This window comes from Pongo pygmaeus, chromosome 20 (genome assembly GCF_028885625.2).
Source record: "Pongo pygmaeus isolate AG05252 chromosome 20, NHGRI_mPonPyg2-v2.0_pri, whole genome shotgun sequence".
NCBI lineage: Eukaryota > Metazoa > Chordata > Mammalia > Primates > Hominidae > Pongo > Pongo pygmaeus.
The window spans coordinates 53,112,463-53,132,825 of NC_072393.2; the positions used below are offsets into that span (position 1 = coordinate 53,112,463).

At 54.3% G+C, this 20,363-nt stretch overlaps 1 protein-coding gene across 8 annotated transcripts in view; it reads right to left on the reverse strand.

Moving 5' to 3' along the window:
- Window positions 1-989: 989 nt before the first annotated feature.
- Window positions 990-20,363, reverse strand: part of ZC3H4 (zinc finger CCCH-type containing 4) — a 49,337-nt gene continuing 29,963 nt past the window's right edge. For 6 of the 8 annotated variants that reach the window (XM_054461912.2, XM_054461911.2, XM_063657228.1 and 3 more), the window contains 6 exons: window positions 19,022-19,133; window positions 18,354-18,463; window positions 9,195-9,556; window positions 8,621-8,964; window positions 5,906-6,157; window positions 990-4,681 (listed from right to left, as the gene is read on the reverse strand). In XM_054461912.2, coding sequence (XP_054317887.2) covers window positions 3,168-4,681; window positions 5,906-6,157; window positions 8,621-8,964; window positions 9,195-9,556; window positions 18,354-18,463; window positions 19,022-19,133 — 2,694 coding nt within the window. In that variant the 3' untranslated portion in view covers window positions 990-3,167. The remainder of the gene's footprint in view (window positions 4,682-5,905; window positions 6,158-8,620; window positions 8,965-9,194; window positions 9,557-18,353; window positions 18,464-19,021; window positions 19,134-20,363) is intronic. The other 2 variants (XM_063657229.1, XM_063657230.1) reach the window with 1 other exon arrangement.

Consider the following 20,363-nt stretch of genomic DNA (forward strand, 5'->3'; position numbering starts at 1 on the left):
TGATTCTCCTGCCTCAGCCTCCCAAGTAGCTGGGATTACAGGCGCCCGCCACCGCACCCGGCTAATTTTTGTATTTTTAGTAGAGATGGGGGTTTCACCATGTTGGCCAGGATGGTCTCTCGAACTCCTGACCTCGTGATTTGCCCACCTCAGCGTTCCAGAGTGCTGGAATTACAGGCATGAGCCACCGTGCCCGGCCAACTGCATGCCTTTTTAAAGCTGTTGCAGTTCTTCTGCTCATCCTGCTGCTGAGGGACTCTCTCCCCTGTATGTAAACTCCAAGAAAACCCTGTATCTCGTTTGCTGGGTTTGGGTCTCAGCCTTTTTTATTTCATTTTTTTGAGACAGGGGTCTCACTCTGTTGCCTGTCCTGCTGGAGTGCAGGAAGGTGATGTAGCTCACTGCAGCCTGAACTACTGGGTTCAAGCGATCCTCCTGCCTCAGCCTACCAAAGTGCTGGGATGAGAGGCGTGAGCCACTGCGCCCAAACTGTATTGATCATGCATTCAGCCATCTATCCACCCATCCTTCATATTTGTTGATGCATTTCAAAATAAGTTCCAACATCAGAACAGACCCCTCCTCAGAGGATACCCCTGGCTATCACATGGGTAGGGTGCCCGCTAAAGCTCTTCCCGTCCCTAGAAGCCAGCCCAGCTGTCCTGTTTGTGTTAATGGTCTTTCTATGAGCACTGCAGGGGCAGATCACCCTGGACTGCGCAGGTCACCCCTGGATCCCAAATGCTGAGAGTGGCCCGCACAGCTCAGGGACCTTGAGATGTTGCTAGTAGGTGATCTACTGCTGTCCACTGAGGACAGCTGACACTGTTTGGAAGCACAAATTGTCCCTCAGTGTCCTCATGTTACCTTGAGGCCAACTGCTGAGAGAATAGGTCCATGTTTCACCCCCCAGCCACCTTCCACCCTCCTCATTAATTCCCAGGGCAAGGGATGGTCTGGGGCAGCCTGGAGAGACCAGACCCACGAGCTTTTTAAAATAACTGCATCCTTTAATGGCAGTAATACAATTACTGGATTAAGAGACCACAGGAGAAAGGCAGGTGACGTTTCTGGAAGACAGATATGGAGTATAAAAAGGGTGTGAAATAGTCATGCGGCGATCATTGTAAAAATACAGTTCATTATATACATATTTGCACCACCAACTCTCAACTCTGAAACAGTATTTACACTTTTGTTACAATCCTGGTTAGAGAACAATTTTTCTTTAAAAGCTCGGCCTGATGGCAAATGAGAATTTCGGGTGAATTCATAGTCCTATGAGGTTCTTAGGCTGAATATTCCAAGAGGAGGGCTCCAGCTTCTATTTCATCCACAGATTTCGGTTTAAAAAATATTTAATTTTCTTTTACAAAAGAAAATTCTCAAAAGGAGAGGAAAAACAACAACAAAAACCAAAACACTGCCACACTGTGTATTCATACTTATTTTACAAACACCAAGGGCTGTGCCCTCTGCTTCAAGGCCAACACTGGTGGCTGAAGACAAGTCTCATTAAATCTCATTAATGATTGTTTAAAAAAAAAAAAAAAAAAAGACAAAAGACCAACCAACCAGATCCCAGCACTGACCCCTCAGGGCTGTGCAGCCCTGTAGGACACACCCTTCCTCCTGGCTCCAAACTATTGAGTTTTTCATTTTTCTCTTTTTGGGGTGGGGTGGGATAGAAGCCTTGTTCACCCCACCCTGAGGAGGGAAGGGGAATCCCTTCGCAGGTAACTAAATCTCTTCATGGTCAGCAATGAAGAGATTGGCCTGCAGCCACACGGCCGGCCAGGGAGACGGGCAGATGCAGCCACAAGCACACACTTCCTGAGGCCCCTCAAGTGGCCCAGAGGCAGGATAGCAGGCCTCCCCCAGCACCCCTTGTGCCCATCTCCCGGGCTGTGTCCATAGGTGGGCCTCCTCCAGGGCTCTGCAGATGAGGCTGGCCCTTAGCCAGGGTGGCAGCGTGGGGGGAGCAGAGGCTCCCCCTCCCCTGGCTGCAGGGTTCCCACTCAGCCCGTTTCTGAAGGGTCCACAAATCCCACAGAGCAACACACCTTGGAACACCTGCATCTGCTGGCTTGGGAGAGGAAACCCGAACACATCAATACCTCATGCCCTGCAGGTCACACAGTGTGAGGAGGTGCAAGGAAAACGGAGAACACTTGGCCAGGAGCCACCCCAGGGTCCCCGCTGTTGGGGCCTGGCGGCACAGCCACTGCACGGATCCTGGAGCTGTCCGGGGCTGGGCTGCAGTGCAGGCATAGCGGGTGCGTGGCTTGAGGACCAGGACAGACCCTGGGCAAGGAGGGTGTGGCCCTGATAGGACAGGTTGGGTAATACTGACAGAACGTGCGTGCTCCTAGGGGCTGCCTCCTGAAGGTGGCTCTTCAGGACTCCGCCCCACACCGGCCCCCACTACCTTTGGGTCCAGTTCTCACTCTGGAGGCTTCTGCTGCAGGCTGGGGGGCGTCCGCTTGCTCTAGATGGAGGATGGAGGGTGGCAGGGAGGGCACGTGTGGTAATCCAGGGACAGGAGCAGGCATGCGCCAGGGAGCCCCCATAGTGCCGCTGAGAGCTTTTTCCTTAATACCTTTTCACTGTCACTGTCTCCTGAGTGGGTTGCCACGCCCTGCACTGAAAAGACAGTGATGGTGCACCCTAGGGTTCTAGAAACGCCTGGACCTGCTTCCACACAGGCCCTGCCATGGTCTTGGTTCCGGGTCTCTTCGGGCACAGGGTGAGGAGCGTTCAATACCTTCCCAGACACCAACTGTTCCCTTTGTCCTGGGGAAAAGGGGCCATGCTTTGCCCAGAAAACCCACTGGGCCTCCAGCAAGGCCCGGCCAGGCAGAGCCCACGGGGTCTGAGGCCAGGCACTGGCAACGGTTCACAGGTTTGCGGGCATGAGTCGGTTTGCTCAGCAGGAGCCCCTGAGCCCGCCACACTGACCAGAACTTAAGATGGTTATATACAATTTATAAATCTCAAAGAAAGTACTACTTTGAAAAAAAAAAAAAAAGACGGAAAGCAAAAGAAAAAGGAGAAAAGAAAAAAGGAACACCCAGCCTGCCTCCCCTTCCCCCCAAGTTCCCCACCCTGGGTGCTGCCCTGAATGCCACCCTAGGAAGGGCGGCTGGAGCTGCGGCTCTGGCTGGACACTACTGGCAAAAGGGGGAGGCTGTGGGGTCGAAGCCTTTAAAAACATCCTTCAGGGATGCCGCATCCTGCTCACCCTCGCGGGCCGGACTGTTCCCAGCAAATGGGCTTCCTGAGCCCGTCTTGGGTGCCTGCTTCACCGTCCCGAAGAGGGTGGGCACGGGCAGGTTGTGCACCCCAGGCTGGGGTGGGGCACCCTCGGGGGCCGGGGTGGCGGTGGTGGCAGCGGGGACTGCAGCGGCCTTGGGCCGGGGCCGGTTGTAGCTGTTGTATCTGTCCGTGGGGGCGCCCCCATCAGCACCGGCCTTCCCTGTCTCTGGCTGTTCCAGGGCAGACTTGCGGACGAACGGGGGCTCCTTAGCCTTGGAGGCCGAGCTCTTGCCATTGCCCTCAGCACCCTTGGGCTGGGCACCTGTGTCAGCAGCCGGCTCTGTGGCTTTGCCCCCAGCGTTGGGAGTCCTCGGGTCGTAGAGGCTGATACCACTCAGCACGCTGCTCTGCCCGCCCCCTCCACCCTGGCCCAGTCCACCGGCTGCCAGCACTCGGGGGTCGTAGGGAGCAGTGGCTGGTGGGGAGGCATCCCCACTCGGGCTGGCGGTGGGAGAGGGCACCTCGGCAGGGCCGGGCTTCGCAGCCCGGGAGGAGGCCGTAGAGTCTGTGGGTTTCTGCAGCCGAGGGTCGGTGGGGGCCTTCCGCACCCGGGGGTCACTGGGTTTGTCGCTGGAACCGGGGGTGGCCGAGGAGCCGGTGGCATTGACTGTCTTGAGGATGCGAGAGAGAAGTTCAAAGTCGGGGAGGTTGGCACCCTGTGTGCTGGAGTCCGTGGAGGTGCCCGGGCGCTGCCGGGCGTTGGGGGGCCCTGCCGTGGCAGCACGGTGCAGCCGGGGGTCCAGGGTGGGCATGGATTGCAGGGCCGCGGGCACAGGGGGCACTGCGTCCTGCTTGGGGACGGGTAGGGGGATCAGGTCCTCCGGATTCCAGAGCACGGTGCGGGCGAAGCTGGGCTTGCTCAGGGTCACGTCCTTCTTGATGTGGCTGAACTGCTGCAGCTGTGACCGTGGGTCCCGCAGGGGGTGCCCGGGGAGTGGGTCCAGGGGAATGTTCACGGCCTTCTCCCGCAGGGCCCGCTCCCCTTCCTCCTCCTCCGTTGGGGGCGGCCCAGACCCCTTGGAACTGCTGGGGCCCACAGGGCTGGAATGAAGGCTGCCTTCGGGCTTGGAGGTGGGCAGGGCACGAGCCAGCCGAGGATCGGAGGGTCCCGAATCACCTGGGCCAGACCCGCCAGAAGCTTCCGCATGGCGGGTGAGTCTGGGGTCCCGGCTGAGGCGAGGGTCAGCCAGCCGGCTTCCTGTGGGGTGTCCCTTCTGGAGGCGGGGGTCCCCCAGCCCACTGCTGCTCAGCTCTCCAACTGAAGCCGGGGGTCGGCTAGACGTCTGTTGCCTCAGGGTCTTCAGAATGGAGGTGACACTGCTTCCACCCTCATCCTCATCACTTGAGTACCAGTTTCCGGTATCACCTGGGAAAGAACAGAGGAGCAGGGAAGGGTGAGTGGGCGCATCCACCGCCCGCTGTCTTGGATCCCACAGCAGCCCACCGTGAGCAGCTCCTTTGCTTGTGCCTCTCAGAACCTCAGGTCCTCCTCTCTAAGGCTCCCTCCCCACAGCAGGTGGCTGAGGAGACCCAGGGAGCTAAGGCGCTACGGTTTATGCCATGCTCCCCAGCGCTCCTCAGTGGCGGCACTGCACTAAGTAGTTTGTTTTATTTAAATAACTCACAACCACCCCAGGAGGTAGTAATACTATCATGCCCATTTGACAGATGTGAAAACAGAGGCACGGTGCCGTTACATTGGAGTCAGGGCCAGGACTGGGCTGGGACTCCTAACCCAGAGCTCTGCTATCTCCTCCCGACCACCTCCGGGCTGGTTCAGCCCCCACTGTGGCAAGTCCGGCTGTGGGCACCACTTTCTGGACGTCCTGGTAGCAGACACCATTGACTCAGTTCTGGCTGGGCCTGGGGCTCACAGACACTTGACCCCAAACCAGCTCGTGATGTCCCCATGTCCCAGGGAGGGGCTGGTGTGGACCAACCACAGTCACCAGCTGATAAAGAGGCAGGGACGGCTGGGCAGACTCAGACATGGGCTCAAGCAAAACCTAGGACAGTACAACCTGGGCCATCAGGGGGGCGGCCCCTCCTCCTGCTGTCCCACTGGCTCCTGGGCTACAGTCAGGGCCACCTGTGGCCTCTGGCTTCAGGATCTAGATACCACTTGTCATTTTACCCCAAGGTGGACACCACTAAGTCAACCACGCAGCAACTGAGACTTGGTGGCTCGTGACTATGATTATTACTGGTTAATTTCAATGACTATCTCTTGTCTGTTGGCTCCTTGAGAACATGGTAGGAAAACGGGGGCTGTGAGAGTCTCCCTAAAGCCTCCTCTGGCAGGGCACAGGCGGTCGATCCTGTTGGCCACCGTCTCCTCCAGGAACCAGCCCTCCACCCTACTCCATGGGATCAGGGTCTCTCCTGAACCCAACACAAAAAGCCACCCCTGACTGCCAGTTTTCTCAGGGACATGCAGCAGCCCCAGCCCGGCTTCATGGCCCTGGACAGGGGTCCTCCCTAGCCATGGGCTCCTTCCCGACAGGAAACCCAACCTGGAACACCCCACCACCGCCGCTCCCCTGCACAGCGGCCCGGGGCCTGTGCCCCAGCCCCTGGGGCGGACACGTGCCTTCCTCATTCTCCCGGTCCTGCTTGCTGCTCTCAGCCAGCCTCCTCGCTCTCTCCTCCTCCTCCTGCTGCTTCTGCTGGATCCTCAGGTACAGGGCCCTCTGGGCTGAGGGCAGGAAGTCAGGGACACCGGCGCCTGGCTTCGGCCGGCCTGGGGGCCCTCCCTCAGAGAAGCTGTCGGGCTCCAGAGGGTGCTCAGGGAAGAGGTGCTCCCCAGGCTCCCCTGGCAGCTCTTCGTAGTGCCCGTAGTCCTCTGTGGCAGGGAAGAACCGAGGGTTCACGTCGGGAAGGGCCTCCAGGCGCCAACTCCAGCCCCCCCTGCCCCTCACTGCAAACCCACACCGATGGTGATGGAGAAGGACGTACATCCTGCCCCTGCCTGCCCTCCCCAGGTCTCAGGGGAACGGAGCTGCCCATGGGTAGCCCCGCCTACATGAAGAATGAGGTTCACAGAGAGGGTTGAGTGATGCAGGCAAACGCTTATGAGGTGGAACAGGATGGAACATTGGATGTACGTTTGTAAGACGCAAGGAGAAAGCTTTGAAAAGACACACAGAAACAGTCCCTCTGGAACGCAGATTCTGGAAAGGCCAGGGATGGATCCTGTACTCTTTGCTGTACTTGTTTAATTATTTAGGATGGACAGGAGTTGCACGGTTTCTTTCTAACAATCAGTAAGGAAACACCGTGCATCTCATAGTGAACTCGACCATGTTCAACACTAAAAGCCAGGAGAAGAGAATGAAATGGGCCGAAGTGCTGCTCTGGCCACAGGTCAACAGCAGCTCCAGAGTGCCTCCCTTCCCGCTCCACAGCATTAGGGGGTGTCTCAGGAAGCACGGGGCCTCCACCTCCTGCAGCGTGGGCACTGGCACCAGCCACCTCACCCTACACACTCCCCCAGTGCCTGAGCCAAGAGCTGTGGGCAGCGGCACAGGCTGACATGGGGATGCAGCAGGCGTAGAGGGGAGGGCAGGCTCAGCGACACCTCCTGCGTGTTGCATGTGTGACACGTGAGCATGGGAGACAACGAGTCACCGAGACGGGGGGCGGGGGGGGGGGTGTGTGTCTGGAGTCAGTGCTGCCCCACAGAACACTCTGCAGTGATGGAAATGTTCTAGATCTGCAGGGCAACATGTGGCCACCTAAATCCTCCTGGGGCAGCTGAGCATTTAAAACGTGGTGTCTAGAAAAGTGCACTTGTAACTTATCTTACATTAATTTCAACTTCGTCAAGTGAACCTGATGGGCCAGCCTGCTCTATGACACATCCCAGTGCAGAGCTGGGACCCACTCCGTGAACCAGACAGCCGAGGGTCCCCCTTCACACAGTCTGTGCACACACCAGAAACCACTGACCACACATGTTAGAGGGAGGATTTTATGAAATGGGATTACTCTAGAGACACCTACTGCTACCAACGTGACGGACTTCTAGTGCCCCACCAGCAGAGTTTTTCCCATGCACCTTTCAGACGCATTTGTTAAAGGGGGAGGAGCTGAGAACCCCAGTACCTCACTGCGGCAGCCTGTTTTTCTCGTCTTTCTAAAGCACCCACTCTCACCCAAGTGCCTGCTCTCCCAGGTCCATGCACCACCTAAAGCCAAAGCCCACATTCACATTTTCATCTCTAGCCTGGGCCTCTCCCTGATGCCCCCTTAAACCACCCTCTCAAAATTTCCACGTGGCCGTCGGAGGGGCAGGCACCCTAGAGTGACTATGCGCCCCACGTCCAGCGCTCCATCCTCAATGCCGCTCCTGCCCACCTTGCAAAACACACACGGGGTTCCCACTGCCCCACGGCGCCGCGTCCAAACCTCGAAGCCCTGCCTTGCGCTCCAGGGCAAGCCCTGCCTTGCCCTGCTGCCTCTGCCCAGGGACAGCCCCCAGCAGCTGCCACAGCAGCTCCTCCAGTTCAACACAGCGCCCCCACCCGCTGCCCTCGGAGGTCCCATCATTCCTCACGTCGTGAGTGCTGCTTCACTTCTCAAAGAGACTTTTGTGACTATCCCCACCAAGGCACTGAGCCTTCTGGCCCACCGCCACGGTACCCTACCTTTTCTTCTAACAATGGCCAATGCTGAAAGGAGCCAACTCCTCTATCTACATGCTTGCCACCTGCTTCTTTCCACCAAGATGCAACTGAGCAAGGACAGTGGTGGCCTCTCGTGCCTAGCCCTCCTCCTCCAGAGGGCTGCACACCACATCTCCTATGGCTGCAGCAGCGTCATCTAAACCCCTCTGCTCACTGGACATTTGTTACCAATGCAAAAGGAAAAAAAGGCAGGAAAACAGCCGGTAATGGGCACAGAACCCGCAGAGTCCTGGGGTGGACACTGGCTGCTCCAAGCCAAGAACTGCCCGGAAAGAGATGGTTTTGGCCAGGCCACTAACCGAGTCCTGATGGGCCCACCAGCCTCTCAGCCTCACACCTTTGCACACTCGTCTCTCTAACTTCCCACGCTTCCGATTCCAGGCACAGCTTGCAAAATTAAAAAGAAATAACCTATATTGATAATACACAGAATACTCCTTTCTTCTTCAACAGAATAATACATCCTATGTCACTGAACACATTCAACCATTAAATGGGACGGAGATGGAGTCACGCTTTCAAAGAGACTTGGACGAAGGAAGAAAAATCACATCTCCCCGACTCTGCTCCACTGGGTAAAGCCTGCAGCCCCAGGCAGCCACGCCTGGAGCCCCGCATACCTGCATCCCCCAGGAGTCCGGGCTCCATCTCCATGCCCTCCTGCTGCTGGTAGAAGTTTTCATAGAAGTTCTGGGCTGGCGGGATAGGGGGCATCATTCCAGAATGTGGGGAGTCTCCAGGGCCGTAGGGCATCATTGGAGGGCCGCCAGGGCCCATGGGTGGGCCAGGATTCATGCCAGGGCCCATCGGCATGTCAGGGTGCATGTCCGGGTGCATGTCGGGGTGCATGTCCGGGTGCATGTCGGGGTGCATGTCAGGATGCATTGGACCGCCCATTGGCCCTGGGGGTCCCATGTTTGGCCCAGGGCCCATTGGCCCTGGGGGTCCACCGGGTCCAGGGAACCTAGAAGAGGGAAAAGGCGCCCGTGAGGGAAGCTGCCGAGGAGGGCGGTGGCCACACCCCAGAGGAGAGGTGGAGGGCTGCAGAGCCCAAGGTCATGGGCCCCAGACCAGGACTCCCACAGCTGAGGGGAGAGGCAGGACTCTCCCCCAGCCAGGCTTGCCCTAACAAGAGGATCCTGGCTGGGCCCAGGACCGCGCCCCCTGCCTGCCACGGGGGTCCAGGGCACTCACCTCACACCCAGCTTCTCAGCCAGCTGGCCCGTAGGCCGCACCACGATCTCAAACAAGGAGGGGATCTTCTTGTTGTACATGTCCTGCTGCTGCAGCTGCTGCGGGGACAGCGGCTCATGCACCGGCATGGGCATCTGAGGGGGCCCGGGCGGTGGTGGGGGGGGAGGGGGCGGGGGCGGGGGGCCACCCTGCATGGGCCTGCCGTTGGGAGAGGTTGGAGCCTGCGGGCCAGGGGGCCGAGGAGGGGTGGGCAGGAGGCCCACACCAGGGGGTGGTTTGGGCAGGGGGTTGATGCCCTGCTTCTTCAGTTCCTCCACCTCCTTCTCGTCCTCGGCACCTGCTTCTGCATCATCGGCCAACATCTGCGGGTGAGAAAGAACAAAAGAAGGTGTGGACAGGGTCAGGATGGAAATGGACCTCTCCAGGTCTGAGAGCTGAAGTTTGAGGAAAAGTCCATAATACAAGGACCTGGAGATCTAAAGGCATAAAGCTAATGACCACAATAGCTCTGTAACAAAAATCACCGTCAGTCACCTCTCTGCTCCACTCTCGGGGACTAGCTGGCAGTGGGGGGCATTCCTGCTCTATGGCAAAATACACATAGCAAAGCATACTGTTTAACCATTTAAAGTGAACGATTCAGCCGGCCGGGCGCAGGGACTCACATCTGTAATCCCAGCACTTTGGGAGGCCAAGGTGGGTGGATCACTTGAGGCCAGGAGTTCAAGACCAGTCTGGCCAACATGGCAAAACTCCATCTCTACTAAAAATACAAAAATTAGCCAGGCATGGTAGTGCACGCCTGTAGTCTCAGCTACTCGGGAGGGTGAAGCAGGAGAATCACCTGAACATGGCAGTGAGCCAAGATCGCACCACCGCACCCCAGCATGGAGAACAGAGGAGATTCTGTCTCAAAAATAAATGAATAATGCCAGACGTGGTGGCTCATGCTTGTAATCCCAGCACTTTGGCAGGCCGAGGCGGGCAGATCACCTGAGGTCAGGAGTTTGAGGCCAGCCTGGCCAACATGGTGAAACCCCGTCTCTACTAAAAATACAAAAAAATTAGCCGGGCATGGTGGTGGGCACCTGTAATCCCAGCTACTCAGGAGGCTGAGGCAGAAGAATCGCTTGAACCCGGGAGGCAGAGGTTCCAGTGAGCCGAGATCACGCCACTGCACTCCAGCCTGAGCGACAGAGCCAGACTCCATCTCAAAAAACAAAAACAAAATAAAGTGAACGATTCAGTGGCATTTGGCACATTAACAATGTTATGTAACCACCACCTCTATATAGTTCTAGCACATTTTCATCACCCCCAAAAGAGACCCTGTACGCACTAAGCAATCGCTCCCCACCCTCTACCCCCAGCCCCCGGCAGCCACTCTGCTTTCTGTCTCTGCGGACCTGCCCCTGCTGGACAGCTCCTGCGAACAGACTCATTCACTGTGTGCGATGGGCGCTTTCACTTAGCTAAGTGCATCTATCTACAACACTGCCACATCTATCAGTATGTCACTGTTTTTTATGGCTGAATCATATTCCCCTGTCATGTCTGGATTTTAAAAGCCTTTGATCTCAACTCCTGACCATGACCCTCGGGGCCTAAGAGCAGGGGTGGGTGTCTGCGTATCTGGGGAGGACTGGGCAGCTTCCTGGCAGCTTCATTTCCTCCCACGATCCCGACTCCTCCACCCCAACCACCCAGCCTCATTTCAATGCAGTAAGCGGCCAAGCTCTCCCCTACAGGGCCAGGATCAAGCTTCCCCCAGGTTTTTATTTTTCCCGTTATTCCTATGTGGCTCAACGTCACTCAACTGTTGAGGTCCCTCATTAGATGTTAATTCATAGTGTCTGTCCAGTCTCCTGTATTCACTACTGGGACACCAGAAGTTCTCTGCCAACACTGCCTATGCCTTGTCAGATTATTCAGTCATTCCCATGTTCATCCTGGCTCAACTTTCCCATCAACTCCACGAGGGCAGGACTGTTTCTTCCCTGCTATATCCCCAGGGCCCCCACGAGACCTGATACAGGGCAGATGCCCAATGAGTGAATGAGAAATGTCAAAATCTCAGCTGGACTAGAATGTCTCATCAGTTAGGATGGCGTGCAGAAAAGTGAACACAGGAGGCCTCGCTGCTCTCCTTGGAAGGCCTGCTTGCAAGGCTAGGCCTTGGCTGGTGTCTGGGAAGCTGGATTTTGGGAGGGCTCCCAGCATTCACTGTCCAGTGAGAGGGGCTCACTGCATCTAAACTGTTTCTGCAACCAATGCAGTTTGTGCTGAACGCCTGCTTTGCCCCCCAAATCTGGAATTTTGGTCCATGCCGGGCAGAGGCTGACTAGGTGAGTGGCCCTAGTGAAAACCCTGGGTGCTGAGCAAGTCTCCTCACAGACAGTGCCACTCGTGCTGTCACAACTGGAGGAGGGCAGTGTGGCCCCTGCGAGTCCACAGGGAGAGGATGCGCCTGCTTCCTCCAGGCGCCCTCGTGTACTCATTCCCAGGGCTGAGTTTGCCTTTGTTCCTTCACCGCAGTAACATCTTGGCCGTGAGTCCCCCAGCAAGTTGCTCTGGGTCATCTTGGGGACCCCAGCACAGATCCCTTAGTTGGTCCTAACACAGGGTCATCAGGATAAACTAGTCCTGCCCCTCTGCCCAGGAACAGCAAGGGGAACAGAAACAGGACCCCCGGTGGGGGTTGTGCATTCGCAGTTTTCCCTTCTCCTAGCCATTAGCAGTGGTATCTGGACCCTGGAACCCCAGGGTACAGTAAGAATGTGGCTTCATGGAGGAGGGGTGGAAAACGACGCGGTGGAACCCCTCTGTCCTTCTGAGCCCTGCTATTCCAGGAGTGGTCCGCATGTGAACCAGCAGCGCAGGGGGACCCACGGAGGCAGAACCTGCATTCTGCCCTTGGAGTGTGGGCACCACCACCTGAGATGAGCCTTGCTGGGAGGGCCCAGAGCCTTGCAACAGCTGCTTTCAGCACTGCCATGGGCTCACTTCCTCCTGGCCCAAGGGCCCTTCCTCAACTGTGTGTGGGGCCATGGCTTGCGCTGCATCTGCCACCCTGCATCTCCCTCCTCCTCCTCCTCCTCTTCAGTCCCGACTGCCACACATCCTGGGGCTGCCAGTGTCACCTCCTCACAGAGCCTCTTGAACGTCTGCCTCCTGAATAGAGCCCAGCTAGAGTCCTGGGCTCCCGCACTTGTTCTTCACAGCCTGATCCCCGTGTGTATGTGCGCACACACACACACATACACACACACACTCACACTCCCCATGTGTTATCAGCATCTGCCCAAGGACCTAACCCTGCCTCCTCATCACCCCCAGTGCCTGGCACAAACAAGGCACAGAGATTTATTGAGTGAACAACTAAGCAAGGAACACAAACCAATGCATTCCCTGGAATCCAGAGGCTGGGTCCAGTGTTGAGGAGAAAGGAGCTCAGACCCTGAATGGTTGACTCCACCATGGAGTCAACTGCGGAGTCAACTCAAACTGCCCATCGGTCCTGCCAGCACAGACCCTGTGGAGGGCACCTCTGTCCCCGGCCCCTCCACCAGCAAAGACACCAGCTGAGACAACTAGCACCCCGCTAGGTGCCAAAACCTCTCTAGCCAGGACAGACTATCAGTGATCAGAGTTTCCAACAGTCAGTCACCTTCTGCAAGCAATAAGTAACACTTGTAGAGGTGCAGAGGAATGTGGGCTGAGCCCCATCAGGCCATGTGAATCAACTCCAGGCCACTGGTCACCACGCTGTTGCCCCGAACTGGAAACAACTCAAATGTCCTTCAACGGATGACTGGATAAACAAACGTAGATCATCCGCTCAGTGGGACACTACACAGCAACAAATGGTAATGAACTGTTATTGCAACAACGGGTGAATCTCAAAGGCTTCATGCCAAGTGCAAGAAGCCAGACTCAACACACGCACGCGTGCGCGCACACACACACATACACACACTCACACTCTTAAAGCCTGTTTACCCCATAATTCTATTTATATGATTTGCTTGAAAAAGCAAAACCAAAAGACAGACCCTGGTCCACGGTTGCCAGGCACTGGAGATGTGGGGTGGCATTTACTATAAAGGACACAGTGGAGTTTCTGGGGTGACGTAATGGGTTTCCCTAGATCCATCTTGTGGGGTTGTGACATGACTCAATGTGTTTGTCGAAACTCATAGAACTAGGCCGAGCGCGGTGGCTCACGCCTGTAATCCCAGCACTTTGGGAGGCCGAGGTAGGTGGATTACGAGGTCAGGAGTTCAAGACCAGCCTGACCAAGATGGTGAAACCCTGTCTCTACTAAAAATACAAAGATATTAGCTGGCCGGGCGCAGTGGCTCACACCTGTGTAATCCCAACACTTTGGAAGGCCGAGCCGGGCGGATCACGAGGTCAGGAGTTCGAGACCAGCCCGAGCAACATGGTGAAACCCTGTCTCTACTAAATATACAAAAATTAGCCAGGCGTGGTGGCACACACCTGTAATCCCAGCTACTCAGGAGGCTGAGGCAGGAGAATTGCTTGAACCTGGGAGGCGGAGATTGCAGTGAGCCAAGGTTGCACCACTGCACTCCAGCCTGGGTGACAGAGCAAGACTCCGTCTCAAAAAAAAAAAAATTCAAAAAAAAATTAGCTCGGCATGGTGGCGGGCATCTGTAATCCCAGCTACTCAAGAGGCAGAGAACTGCTTGAACCTGGGAGGCGGAGGCTGCAGTGAGCCACCATTGCACCACTGCACTCCAGCCTGGACGACAGAGCGAGATTCCATCTTGGAAAAAAAACCAAAAAACTCACACAACTATATATCAGGCGCGGTGGTTCATGCCTGTAATCCCAGCACTTTGGGAGGCCTGCGGGTGGATCACCTGAGGTCAGGTGTTCAAGACCAGCCTGGCTAACATGGTGAAACCCTGTCTCTACTAAAAATACAAAAATTAGCCAGGCGTGTGGCAGGTGCCTGTAATCCCAGCTATTCAGGAGGCTGAGACAGGAGAATAACTTGAACCCAGGAGGAGGAGGTTGCAGTGAGCTGAGATCGCATCATTGCACTCCAGCCTGGGCAACAAGAGTGAAACTCCGTCTTAAAAAAAAAAAAAAAAAAAATTGGTACCAAAGAGGACACACAAAAACATATAGATAAAATGCTAAGAACTGCTTAAAGCACTCAGATAAATTTAGAAGGTATGGATTTTCAGCTAGGCATGGTGGCTCACGCCCGTTATCCTAGCACTGTGGGAGGCCAAGACGGGCGCGGATCACCTGAGGTCGGGAGCTCGAGACCAGCCTGACAAACATGGAGAAACCCCGTCCCTACTAAAAACACAAAAAATGAGTCGGGCGTGATGGCACACGCCTGTAATCTCAGCTACTCAGGAGGCTGAGGCAGGAGAATCGCTTGAACCTGGGAGGCGGAGGTCGTGGTGAGCCAAGATCGCGCCACTGCACTCCAGCCTGGGCAACCAGAGCAAAACTCCGTCTCAAAGAAAAAAAAAAAAAGAAGGTATGGATTTTCAGGAAAGGGGTCTGCGTGCATACTCCCAAGCAGAAACCCACAACCCTCTTAAGTTTTGCAAACATCAAATTTTGCTTTCAGAAAATATTGCTCTCTACAGAATTTACTTTTAACGGACTCAGGTACCATTATACTTGATCTCTGTTGGCTTCACAAGTGCCCACTTCCATGAAGCCAAGGGAGATCAAATATAATCCCAATGCCACTTAAAAAAATTTTTTTCCAGCCGTTGAAACTACACATAAAAAGCCCCCCTGAAGTATCTCTACTTTTTTCATTATTTATTATTATTTCCTAAAATTACGTTTGGAGCTAAATAAGATATATTGTTAAAATTAATTTCACGAGGTGGGTGGATTATTTGAGGTCAGGAATTTGAAACCAGCCTGGCCAACATGCTAAAACCTCATCTCTACTAAAAATATAAAAATTAGCCAGGCACAGATGGGCGTGGTGGCTCACACCTGTAATCCCGGCACTTTGGGAGGCCAAGGCAGGAGAATCGCTTGAACCCAGGAGGCAGAGGTTGCAGTGAGCCGAGATCACGCCACTGCACTCCAGCCTGGCAACAGAGCGAGACTCCGTCTCAAAAAAAAAAAAAAAAAAAATTAGCCAGGCGCAGTGGCACACACCTGTAATCCCAGCACTTTGGGAGGCCAGGGCGGGTGGATCACCTGTCGAGGTGGGTGGATCAGGAATTCGAGACCAGCCTGGCCAACATGGTGAAACCCTGTCTCTACTAAGAATACAAAACTAATCAGGAATTTGAGACCAGCCTGGCCAACAGGGTGAAACCCTGTCTCTACTAAAAATACAAAACTCAGCTGGGTATGGTGGCTGGCGCTTGTAATCCCAGCTACTCAGGAGGCTGAGACAGGAAATCACTTGAACCTGGAAGGCAGAGGTTGCAGTGAGCCGAGATGGTGCCATTGCACTTCAGCCTGGGCGAAAGAGTGAAACTCCGTCTCAAAAACAAACAAAAATTAGCCGGGTGTGGTGCTGGGCGCCTGTAATCCCAGCTACTGCGGAGGCTGAGGCAGGAGAATCGCTTGAACCCAGAAGGCGAAGGTTGCAGTAAGCAGAGATCGCGCCATTGCACTCCAGCCTGGACAACAGAGCAAGACTCCATTTCATTTCCTATTTTTTTTTTTTTTTTTTGAGACGGAGTCTCGCTCTTGTTGCCCAGGCTGGAGTGCAATGGCACGATCTCGGCTCACCGCAACCACCACCTCCCAGGTTCAAGCGATTCTCCTGCCTCAGCCTCTCGAATAGCTGGGATTACAGGCATGCACCACCTTGCCTGGCTAATTCTGTATTTTTAGTAGAGATGGGGTTTCTCCATGTTGGTCAGGCGGGTCTTGAATTCCCAACCTCAGGTGATCCACCCGCCTCAGCCTCCCGGAGTGGGGGGATTACAGAAGTGAGTCACTGCGTCTGGCCAGACGCCACTTCAAAAAATAAAAAAAAAAATTAATTTCACCTGTTTCTTTTTACTTTTTTTTTTTTTTTAATGTGGCTACTGGAAGATTTTAAATGGACGATGTGATTCTGTGGTGCTCCTGTGGGCAGCGCTGGCCTGGAGCACAAACTTGGAGCCTCCAGCAGGGGGCAGTCCTCAGTCAGAGATCGGTGAGTCCTCCCAAGGAGACGTGAGGCCTGACTGGCCACTGCTTCCCCTGTCAAACAGCTCAGACTCTAGGTATGTACTGATTACATAACCCTGGGGCAGGCCAGGCGTGGCGGCTCACACCTGTAATCCCAGCGATTTGGGAGGCCAAGGTGGGCGGATCACAAGGTCAGTAGTTCGAGACCAGCCTGGCCAACATGGTGAAACCCTGTCTCTACTGAAAATAGCTGGGCGCAGTGGCGCATGCCTGTAGTCCCAGCTACTCGGGAGGCTGAGGCAGGAGAAACGCTTGAACCCGGGAGGTAGAGGTTGCGGGGAGCTGAGATTGTGCCACTGCACTCCAGCCTGGGTGACAGTGAGACTCTGAATCAAAAAACAAACAAAACAAAACAAAAAAACCCTAGGGCAGCAGGCTCCCCAGAGGGACTTGCCTTTTCCTACAGGCGCCCTGCCAACGAGGAATGGACATTCTCCTATGTCTGCTTGCATGGGGCTTCCCCTGCACCCCTCACAGGGGTGCCCCTGCCACCAGTTAACAAGACAGTCACTGACAGATGGACTCTGGAAGCTGGCAGATGTGCTGATGCCTTGATACTTTCCACTGTCAAAAAAATAGCCAATCTCCTAGAAACTCCTGTGAATTAGAAGGCAAGAAAGCTTCATTTGAAAGGGCACCTGTTCCTGTACCCACTCACTCCCCAGATGAATCAGGAAACTCAGGACTGATGTTTGGGTATTTAACCCTAACCCAAGGTCCTCAGCCTGACTCCTCAGGGAGGACAACTGATGCCAGGATGAATTTCAAATGTCACCTGGCTAGTGGGGAAGCCCTGACACCTCCCCCAAGGGAGCCTTCCCCTTTAGAGACCCCCAACTTCCCTCTATTTTCTCTAATGCATAATGGGGGCCCTGAGAGTTGCAAAGAAATGTTTGACTTTTCCACTAAAATACAATCCTTGCCTCTTCTTTGTGTATCTTTGGTTTTTTGTGGTCTTTCTTGGAGATGGGGTCTTGCTCTGTTACCCAGGCTGGAGTGCAGTGGCATGATCATGGCTCACTGCAGCCTCAATCTCCTGGACTCAACAGATCCTCCCACCTCAGCCTCTCGAGTAGCTGGGACCACAGGCATGTGCCACAGTACCTGTCTAATTTTTTTTTTTTTTTTTTTTTGAGACACAGTCTCACTCTGTTGCACAGGCTGGATGGAATACAGTGGCGTGATCTCGGCTCACTGCAACCTCTGCCTCCTGAGTAGCTGGGACTACAAGCATGTGCCACCACAACTAGCTAATTTTTATATTTTTAGTAGCAATGGGGATTTTCCATGTTGGCCAGGCAGGTCTTGAGAACCTGGCCTCAGGTGATCTGCCCGCCTCAGACTCCCACAGTGCTGAGATTACAAGTGTGAGCCACCACACTTAGGTTAAGTTTTTTGTATTTTTTTTTTTAAGAGATGGGGTTTTGCCATGTTGCCCTGAGCTCAAGTGATCTGCCTGCCTTGGCCTCCCAAAGTGCTGGGATTACAGGCATGAACTACTGCACCCAGCCCAGCCAATTTTTTTATTTTTAGTAGAAACGTCTCACTACCTACCTAGGCTGGTCTTGAACTCCTGAGCTCAAGTGATCCTCCTGCCTCGGCCTCCCAAAGTGCTGGGATCACAGGTGATTCGTGTGTCTTTGTGTATTGTGAGCTCTCTCTAAATGACACCTAAGAGATCACGATTCATGCTTGGAGGCACATCAGGCAGCACTCCTTTCATTTGGTCATGCCCCTGGGGAACAGCAAAAGCCTGTCCTGGCCTAAGACAAGACACGTGTGACCACCTCAACTCCCTGCAGAAGAGGACACACTGCCCATGTCCTCCTTAGAATGGTCCAATTCCAGATCAACCAAACTGGGCACTGCAGAGGCTGGACAGGCAGGCCATAGCACTGAGGCAATGGAGTGCACATGTCCCAGTTCCTGTAGCCGTGGGCCCCGTTACCCCCTGGACATTACCTTATCCAAGAGCTCCCTCGTCTCTTCGGTCAGAGGGTCGTGGGAAAACATGCAGTCGTCACCATTGATGCAGTTCCCAGTGGTGTGGTACAGCTTACACGGGAAATCACGTTCATGGCAAATTAAGGTAAATGCTTCATCTCACAGAATGCCCCCCTCCCCCACCGCAGACCCAAGGCAGAATCCAACTCCCTTTGTTTTGGAGATGAGAAATCTGAACCCAGAGAGGTGAGGCGATGTGCTAAGGGCTGCTCAGTGGGTTGGCAGGAAATCCATGGAGAGACCCCGGCACTCCAGACTGCAGGGCACTTCCAGCCCCACTACACTGGCTGGGGGCCGCGTCCTCAGATGGTCAACCAGACTAGGGAAGTTAAACGACTCGCCCAAGGTATAAAACCACCTGGAAGAATCTCAGCCAATGGTATGGGCCAGTCTCGAGAGCCTACGTAAACAGAACATGCTCCATTTGAGTCTCAGTTTACTCCCTGGAAGGATGGGAAAGGCAGACCCCTCTGAGGGCGGACATGAGTGTTAAATGAGATGGAGACTCACAGAAAGCTCTTGGCACAGAGAGAAAGCACAGTGAAGGAAGATCAGCTGTTACTACCATCAAAGAGCAGAGAAGTTCTGTGCCCTCATTCAGACCAGACGCTGGCACTAAAGGATATCGTGCATATAGGGACAGTTCTCAGCTCTGGCGCAAAATCCAGTGATGTAAAACTTGCACAGTTCTCGCTTCTTTGGGAGTTCGATGTCATGGCTAAAATTACAGTGGTCTCCCTAGAAGAGAAGCAATGGAAACATAAGGTGGTGGTGTGGGAAGCTCTTACTTCTGTCTGCAAAGGGAAGAAATACTCTGTCACTGCTGGTGCCTGGAGGGGCCAATGACAGCAACGAATCCCCCTTAGGAAAGGAAGATGGGTCTAGGAAGGGCAGGTCCCAAAGGCTGTTGGGACTAATTTTTTTTATATTTTTTTGTAGAGACAGGGTCTCACTATGTTGCCCAGGCTGGTCTCAAACTCCTGGGTTCAAGTGATCCTCCCACTTTGGCCTCCCAAAGTGCTGGTATTATAGCCATGAGCCACCAAGCCTGGGTACTTCCTGAATTTAAAGAAAAGCCTTTTGTCCATTTTTCTTCCTCCCAGACCTTGGATGTGATGCTCAGAGGCACAGCAGCCACCGTGTAACCATGAGGACAAAAGCCACATGTTTAAAGATGGCAGAATAGTAAGCAGGAATGAGCCTAGGTCCCCCAGGGTGCCCCTGACCACTGCGCTGCCCACCCAGCTCCAGACTCCTGGTTCTGAGAGACAAACGTCTATGTGTTGAAGCCAATTTTGTTAAGTTTTCCTTTATTTCCAGTTGAACACAATCTCAACGACACAATACCTAGGTGAAATCCAGGACTGTGTTCTCCATTCCTCATCATTCAGTCCTCAGGACTCACTCACCATAACTGTGAACTGAAGACAGAAGCTTATCTGTCCCCCTAACTCTTACGAACGCCTATTCATTTGTCTTATTTATTTATTTTTGAGACAGAGTCTGGCTCTGTCGCCCAGGCTGGAGTGCAATGGCACGATCTCAACTCACTGCAACCTCCACCACCCGGGTTCAAGCGATTCTCCTGCCTCAGCCTCCCGAGTAGCTGGGAGGCTGAGGAAGGAGAATGGCATGAATCCAGGAGGCAGAGCTTGCAGTGAGGCAGAGCTTGCAGTGAGGCGAGATCGCACCACTGCACTCCAGCCTGGGCGACAGAGAGAGACTCGGTTTAAAAAAAAAAAAAAAAAAAAAAAATAGAGAGAGAGAGAGAGAGAGATGGGGTCTATGTTGCCCAGGGTGTATTCATTTGTTTTTGCTTATATGTATTTCAAGTTTCTAACAGAATAGAAATTGTAACTAAATAAGAAATACTGCCCGGGCACGGTGGCTCACATTTGTAATCTCAGCACTTTAGGAGGCTGGAATCAGGAATTTGGGACCAGCCTGGCCAACGTGGCGAAACCCCGT